The following is an 8,848-nucleotide window of genomic DNA, read 5'->3' on the forward strand; positions in this document are numbered from 1 at the left end:
TCTCAAGAAAATAAATAAATATATATATATATATATATATTTATTTATTTTCTTGAGAATGGTAATAGTTTTATATATAGAAGAGTGCACTATACAAGTTGTAAAGTGACCCGAAATTACATAGTAAAATACAAGAATAGATCCTATCTGTCTGCCTTCTTACAAATAGTCTAGGACTTCAAAAATAGATTCAGCATCTTCTAAATATTCTTGCTTACACCAAACATATAACAGTTTTTGTATGGTGCTATATTTGTCTTCAAAACAACTCTGATTCCTCTCTTGTTGGGACAATCCTCCATCTCTCTTTCTGACTTGATAAACCGCCATCTCTGCTCCAAGTTAAAAGGTAATTCACTAGAGAGAGGTAGAGGTAAATTATTAGTCCAATGCAAGAAGGAAGCGTAGAAGAAGCGGAGTAGGAAAAGTATAGAAGATTGGCATATTAGAAAATGATTTGAAAATCTGATCTACATCCATCTTTATTTTTTGATTACTAAATAAAATCATTTGATTACAGATATGGTAGTGTGCATCTGATCTTTCCTAATATATGCTGTTTCGTTATTAGAATTCCATGCATTTTCTTGCTTTCTTACTTATTGAATACTGTCCTTCTAACAAGTGTTATCAAAGATGAAAATCGCAAAAAAGCTCTAAGGTCCGTTGGGGCTTTAAGCGCAAAACGCAAATAAAGCGCGGGCTTTAATGAAAGAAAGGCACAAAAAGAGAAAAAAAATATAAATATGTATATGTAGTCCAAGACTAATAATTATAAGCATGAATACCATATATATGGACAAAGAAATTGAATTTTTATTATGATATAGTGAAATATCAATTGTTTAGCGTCGTCTCTTCAGGATTATAATCATTGGCAAGGAGAGCCTTGATGACGATATTGAAGCGCCCGCTAAAGGCGAAGCACTCAACATATTTTGCATTTTGCTTTAGGGCTTAAGCACACCTTTGACAACACTGCTTCTAACCTTACATGACATAATTATTTCACTACCTGAATGAATAAGTATACCAATTTCTGAGCTCTTCAAAAAGTTTTAGGTAATGTCAAAAAGATCCTTCTTGCACTTTTTAATTTGCTTGTGCTTAATGATGCAGCATCATCTATCTGAAGGACCAAGCCAAACTGTTGCATGGGGTTAGTCTAAATTGTATAAAATTCCATAAATAGATGCAAGAAGTTTGATTAAAGATATCTTTGGATTCAGTTGTTAAAGCATGAACTTTTGGCATAATTGCACGTGGTATGTGCTCTATGCACCAAAAAATTGTGGATGGAACCATGGTTATCTATGGTATCATCATATGAAGTCCGTGTTCTCATATTTGAAGACAACATTGTCCTTGCTGTCACAGACATTAATAGCCTCTCTGCGTAGTATATATAATAATGCCCTATAAGTTGTAGTTCCATTGTATAAGGATTCTCACACTATGCTAATATCAATAGAGCGCTTGCATTTCTTGCTTATTCTTCTAAATGTTATAGGAGTATTTATTTTGAAATTATAAAGTAGATGGGAATTGTTTTGGACAAAATTGGAAATCTATAGTTTCTTGTTTTCTTTTGTGATTTGGCTCTGTACTATAGAACCATATATCATAATATTTTTACTCCTATCTGTTCTGGGTTGTCGGCTCTGAATATTTGTCTACTAATAAGTCATAAGCCCCAGAGCCATGCATACCAGTTAGTCCCACTTGAAAACTTGTGCAAGTAGCTAGTTATTTATGTTCTCCTCTAAATATTCAATGTATGCATGTCATTCATTTGCAGACTTCAGCAGTACAGAGTGGTTGAGATGAAACTTCTGGCTCAGCAGAGGGATCTTCAGGTACATGTTTGTGTCTTATTTAGCTTTCAGTTCCATTCACAAGTAAGTCTGACCTAACGTGGGTACTGACATTTGGTTGGTTCTTGCATTAATGTATTATCATAGTTCTTTTGAAAAAAGTTGAGTGGAGAAAGTGTTCATCTTTCAGAATCTTTTTGGTTGATTCTTGTCAGAAGGTGCATGGGAAGTTTTAGAACAACACTTAAGTTTGGCGTATATTGCTGTTGATTTCCAGGAATGTTGTTAAGACTTAATGGTATGATTAGCCTTTTCATCAGATTGAAAGGAAAAATGAACTAATATGGTAATTCATGCGTTACTTTCCGCATCATTTCAATTTCCCACAGTGTTCAGATAATTCATGTGTTACTTTCCGCATCATTTCAGTTTTCCATAGGTGTTCAGACTAATGTCTTATGCAAGAGGAATAAAGATTGTCCTTCTGCAATTTGTTGCTTCGTGTCATAGCCATGAATAGGATACCATTCTTAAGCACATACTCAGATTACTAGTTATTTGACCAACATATGAGGATTACGGTAATTACATCACTCCACAGATGAATGATTTTTTCTACAATTCCTGAAGGTTGGAATCTGCCTGACCTATAAAGAGAGCTTATGCGTGCATAACTATAAGAATTGTTGGACTTCTCCACTTCTGCTAGCTTCCACGTGCCAGTATAGACTGCCTCATGCTACTAATGGGTTATTCTCAAATTTATTTCTAAAATAGAAGAGATTCTTCTTTTTAAATGTGAAGTTTGCCTTTCCCAATATTAAACATACTGGTGCCTCTACAATCATTGGACTGTTTCTAAAGATTTGTGCTGTGATACTGAGTAAATGATTGACCTTGCATGTTTGACATCTTCATGTCATACTTTCATGAGTGAAGTTAGATTCATGATACGATTGGTCAGAATCATACTGAAAATGCCTCAGTTTTGCTAGGTAATGCTTTCATTTTGTTCTACTCTGATTTGTGAAGAGTTTCTCTTATCCTTATCTGCTTTATGCCAGGCAAAGATTCCTGATATAGAGAAATGCTTGGACATAGTTGCTACTTTGCAAGCTAAGAAGGACAGCGGTGAGGTTTGTTCTAGTGCTATGCTTTTAATTATTCGTTTTTATTTTTGATTTATAAAATTTTAATAGAAGTCTCACCACTCTTTGATACATGCACATTATCTGGTGGTTGCATCAAATCATTTTGACTACTATTTATTCAGGACTAAATATTCTGTGAATTTGCCTGATTTCATGTTTGCAAAATTTGAAAATGAATTTTCTTAAGTGGAGAAATAATACTTCTATCATCCTTATATCAAAAATAATAATCCTAGCTCTATCATCCTTATCAACTATAATAATTCTAGTTCTATCATCCTTATCAAGAATAATAATTCTATCGTACAATGGTTAAACAAATCAACATCTTTACTCCTTTCTTACAGTAGATAGTTTTACTGAGGTGTTGGAGACCATTTTTCCGTGTTAGGTAAATTTTGGGACTTGGACAGCACAAGATACCGACTGGTGGATTTGGTAGACCCGATGTTCCCCTTTAATCCTGACAGATAAATTAGCCTATTTCCATCTCTAACATGAGCCGCCTTACCCATGGATTAGAACGGAGATGTTAATAGCGCTGCAAGGATTCAATGAACATGAGCTGAAAGAAGTTCACGATTTGGGAGAGCTGCGTATTGCTATATAATTTGTGTTTTCATTGGCTTGTGGCATCCTATTGAATAAAGATGTTGTCAATTTGAATTTATGTTTACCTCAATAACGTTAGGTGAAGTGCACAAAGACCACCAAACTCTACATAGTTCCATTAAGGAACAAATCTTTTTGGCAAAATATATACACGGCCCCTTAAACTTGCCTGTCATTTTCATTTAGAGACTTGATCTCGAGCTAGTACCTATTGACACCTAAACTCCTCCAAAAGTGTACCTATTAAACACATTTTGCTGACATGGCAAGGTATGTATTTTACACTCTTTGAGTGCGTTCAATATCCATTTTCTTTTTTTCTTTCTGTTTCTGTTTTTTCATTCTTTTTCTTTTCCTCTTATTTTCGTCTTGTCCGTTGACCCACCTTTTTCTTTTCCTCTTATTTTCGTCAAGTTCGATGGCTTGCTTGCAAAACTCGCTTCTTACTTCTCACCATAACACCACCATCAAAAACCTCATTTCTATTTCTCCAATCTCCACCCATTTCCAACACCACCATGATCAGCCACCGTTAACATCTTTTTCACCATAGCCACGTCCTTCCTATCTGCATTTTTGGGTCAGTCATAATCATTGAGGGATTTGAACTAATCACTCTCACCTATACCCTTCTTCTCTAAGTGCCTTACAAGCTTGAGTCCCTGATTAATAAAGCATCAAGCTTGTCTGAGCATTGACGATATTCGGGAGAAGGTGTGCGTGGCTCCCATTGATGACAAAATGCGGGAAGCGAGGCTCAGATGGTTCGGGCATGTTCAGAGGAGAAGCCCGGATGCTCCGGTAAGGAGGTGTGAACGGCTGGCTGTGGAGGGCACGAGAAGAGGTAGAGGGCGGCCTAAGAAGTATTGGGGGGAGGTGATTAGGCAGGATATGGCGAGGCTTCAGATTTCCGAGGACATGGCACTTGATAGGAACACGTGGAGGTCGAGTATTAAGGTTGTAGGGTAGGAGGTAGTTGAGTCTTGGCTTATGTCATGAGTTTGTGTGTCTAGTCTGGTAGGTATACTATTTCGCTTTTGTTGTGTATCGTTCTTCTTGATTGCATGTTGTTCCTATTTTTCATATTATTTCTGTGCTATTACTGATATTGTCCCCTTTTGTCTTTTTGTCTTCTTGAGCCGAGGGTCTTTCGAAAATAGTCTCTCTACTCCTTCGGGTAGGGGTAAGGTCTGCGTACACACTACCCTCCCCCAGACCCCACTAGTGGGATTTCACTGGGTCGTTGTTGTTGTTGTTGTTGTTGTCTGAGCACCATTGGCCTTGTACCCAGTATCAAAATCTTTTATACATCAGATCTCTATTTCCCAATTTCTGCTTCCCATGAACCCCATTTTTCGTATCGTTCATTGTAGTGACAGTAGATTGATTTAAGAAAAAAGCTGGCAACAAATGACTTTCCGCCACCAGCTCCTCGCCATGTTGGCCAGTATCATTCCCACTCCACCAGTTCTGACACACAACAGAACCACTCTTCCAGAAAACATTTTAGGTAGCTAGACGAGCTCGTATAGAAATACTGTGGAACTCTTGAGAGAAAGAGGATTGGGAATTGGGACCGGGTCTGTTAGACAATTGATGAAAGTGGTAGAAGATGAACAAAGGGGAGTAGGGATGAGGGTGGTTCTCTTGACATGACAACTTTTTCGACGGGTATTTTTCTTATTGGTGACATTTTCCAATTCACATGCATTTAATTCACGCGCTTTGTTTTGTCTATATTCTATAAGCTGTGAAAGATGTGTTTAATAGGGTGCAGTTTTTGAGGAGTTTATGTGTTCAATAAGTACTAGCTCAAGTCTAGGTGTCTAAATGAAAAAGTTGGGCTTTAAGGGGCCGCTTATGTATTTGGCCAATCCTTTTTATTGTGCCTATTGAGCTATCAAAACGCAAACAACAACAACGACCCAGTAAAATCCCACTAGTGGGGTCTGGGGAGGGTAGTGTGTACGCATACCTTACCCCTACCCCGGAGGAGTAGAGAGGCTGTTTCCGATGCTACCAAGACGTGAAATAATATCAAATTGACCTTTTTGGGAATTGCTTCTGTTTCTTTTAGGCTCCAAGTAACGTCAAGTGATATATTGGCATCTAAATTCACTCTACTTCTTAACGATTAAAGTTTACCAGGAAATCAAAGGAACTGTGGAAGAAAGTTCTTTGCAATGTTTTTAAAAGTGAAAAGTGCAAAAAAAAAAAAAAAAAAAAAGTCGAAGGCTTTGAAGCAAAAAGTGAGAATTAAAAGTGCATGCTTCTTTAAAATGAAGCACACAATGTATTGAAAATATGAAATATATCAAACATATAAGAATTTATTACTATAATAAAATTGCAATTGAAATAACTAATTTCACTATCCAATATACATTAATGCAGGTATTAATTCAATTACACTGAGACTTAAAGAGCTGACCGCTTATTGTTGGGATCACTTTGCGCGTCATTGTTTGAAGCGCACTCATCTGTGAAGCACATTGCTTCACCCATGAAGCAAGAACCCCTCGCTGTGCATCACTTGATCGCTTTAAGAGCCAAATGGATGGCTTCTTAACATTGTTTCTTTGCTACCTTTGCCTTTTGGGAACAGCCACACTACTGTATCAACTCTTCATTCTAGTCTCTCTCTTGCTGTGTTCACTACCACTACGGGGTTCTTCAACTATTTCATTCATTCCGTCGTTGTTCACTGCTGCACCTGTGCAAAGGAAGGGGTTAAATTTATCTGAGGAATGTATTATTTTTAGCCTGTACCTACTACCTTCATTTATTTCTCTCCATCTCCTCTCAGAGTCACTCGCTAATTCTATTGCAGTTTACTTCTTTGCATTGGGCTCCAATGCTGCTGGCTATTTGAGAAACATAGAAAGCTTTTATCCTCTTACACCTAGTAAACCCTTCATAGAGCTTAATTTAGCAATTTTCAAATGAATGCCCCTTCAATCCCCCTGCGATCCCCATCTACTACTATACTGTCACGTTGGATTCAGGGCCGAATACTCTAATTTATCTCTCTATTTGGATGGTTTTTAATTGCTTTGTTATCCCCATATTATGTTTGGTGAGATGTTTTTGTCACTGCATAAACTATTGGGATATCTTTTATTTTGTTGATCATGTTATTTGCTTTCGAATGGATGTTCAATAAATGGCCACATTGTGGATACCATAAATAAAAAGGCAGCGCGATGCACAAAGCATTCCGCATTCACGCAGGGTTCGGGAAGGGCCGCACCCCAAGGGGTGTGATGTAGACAACCTACCCTAGTGGCTGCTTCTACGGCTTGAACCCGTGACCTACAAGTTATGCTGAGACAACTTTACCGTTGCTCCAAGGCTTCCCTTCACTTTGCGGACACTATATCTGTAAGAATTCAATTTGTGTATTCTGAATGCTTAACTGATCGAAAATTGGAGAAACTTTTGTTAATTGGTCTCTGGGGTACCTTAATTGTGAATTGAAAAAGAATTGAACAAACTCTGGATGTGTATTCTGAAGTGTCCGGTACAGGTATGCTCAATTATAATAGCTCTTTTTGATGTATTTAGAAGGTTGAGGTACCATACCACTGTTACATCCGAACAAGAATGGGTATCAACGCTAATGAAAAATCTATGTAATAAAGTTAGGCCCCATTTATATTTTCATAATATATAAATTATTTGACATATCCTGGCATTAATTTTATTCCTCAGATTGGCTGCTTGGTTGCAGGCACTAATTGCTGATTTTGAAGTGTCAGAAGGGATATATTCTCGGGCAAGAATTGAAGAATCTGATTCGGTGTGCCTATGGCTTGGCGCAAATGTCATGTTGGAGTATTCATGTGAAGAGGTATCTGATTGGTTGTTGAAATGAGGCCCTTTTGTAGCCTTGCGTACTGGGATTTTATAGTGCTAATCAAGAGATATCATTGCATGTTTGATGGAGCAGGCTACCATCCTCCTTAAAAGAAATTTGGAAAATGCAAAAGCCAGCTTAGAAGTTCTGGTTGCGGATTTGCAATTTTTGAGGGATCAAGTGACAATTACTCAGGTCAGTTCTGCTTTAACTCTTATCTTGGACTGTAACTTGGGCAGTGTTTCACTTGCAATCAATTGTCTCTAAATTCGGGTAGTTAGTTTTTAGTTACTTCTCACTTATGTTGCATATGCTAGGCAAGAAAATTGATTTGGTTTAAGCCCTCTTCCAAATATAATACTTTCTCCGTCCCAATTTATGTGACAGTTTTTCCTTTTTAGTCTGTCCCAAAAAGAACGTCACCTTTATGTATTTAGAAACAATTAACTTCTCGTCTTGTCCGTGCCTAGTTAAACATTGCCACATTAATTGGGATTGGGACGGAGGGAGTAATAATTTTGCTTTGTGAGTACCTGTGCATGTGTGTAATGCTGGAAGCAAGAGCAATTTTTGAAGCACAAGCTTTTAGTAGTTGCTAGTATTGGTTCTTTTGTTTATTCTTCACATCTGCATAATTCCAGCTACCAGGTCTTTGCTTATTATTTAAGTTGCTGTTTCTCAGGTCACGATTGCTCGAGTATACAACTGGGACGTGCATCAACGTAAACTTAGACAAGCTGCCAGTCCAAAAGAATGATGAGAAACATGTATGTTGGTTGATAGAAGTGGCGTGGTGCTCACTTTTGCTGCCAAGAGTACGATTCAGATCTTTCTTGTTCACCATTTTAGGTTGCTTCTTGACTCTCCTCTAGCAGGATCCCAAATTTGTTCGGACTGTCAATTGTTTGGCTTGTACCAATTTTGTAAGATAGCAAATATTTGTTGGTGAGTTCGTGCATTTACTAGATGGTTAGGATCTAAAATGTAATGATCCAATTTTTGCAAAGATTGTTAATCATGGTATCACCATGTCTATGTTGTTTCTAACGGATTAACCTTGTTGGAGCCATTGTACTGCTGTATAATTTAAGCAAAATCAGGTCTTTGGAAGATGCTGCCTACCTTAAACTAGGAAAGAGCGAGATCTGTTTGAAGATGTATCCGATTGCAGCTTTAGTCTGTAGAATGAGTCAGAAAATTCTAACTGCAATCAGCTTTATTCTCTTTTTGATAAGCATGTATAATTCACCTGAGCAGCATGAAAGTGCCGATGATACAAAAGTACATAGGACTGTCTCTCTTCAACTCGAGGATTAAGTGAGTTCTATCTTTCCTTCTGAGCATTTAGGGGTCGTTTGGTAGGGTGTATAAAAGAATAGTGTGGAATAATGTGTATTAGTAATGCATGTTTTAGT

General features: G+C 37.4%; 1 protein-coding gene across 1 annotated transcript in view; it reads left to right on the forward strand.

Moving 5' to 3' along the window:
- The window catches only part of LOC109205171 (probable prefoldin subunit 3), a 9,511-nt gene extending 868 nt beyond the window's left edge, over nt 1-8,643 (forward strand). The window contains exons 2-6 of the mRNA XM_019367848.1: nt 1,799-1,856; nt 2,879-2,950; nt 7,308-7,427; nt 7,527-7,628; nt 8,116-8,643. Of these exons, the coding sequence (XP_019223393.1) occupies nt 1,799-1,856; nt 2,879-2,950; nt 7,308-7,427; nt 7,527-7,628; nt 8,116-8,190 (427 nt within the window). The 3' untranslated portion in view covers nt 8,191-8,643. The remainder of the gene's footprint in view (nt 1-1,798; nt 1,857-2,878; nt 2,951-7,307; nt 7,428-7,526; nt 7,629-8,115) is intronic.
- Nucleotides 8,644-8,848: the final 205 nt, after the last annotated feature.

This window comes from Nicotiana attenuata, unplaced genomic scaffold (genome assembly GCF_001879085.1).
Source record: "Nicotiana attenuata strain UT unplaced genomic scaffold, NIATTr2, whole genome shotgun sequence".
Lineage (NCBI taxonomy): Eukaryota > Viridiplantae > Streptophyta > Magnoliopsida > Solanales > Solanaceae > Nicotiana > Nicotiana attenuata.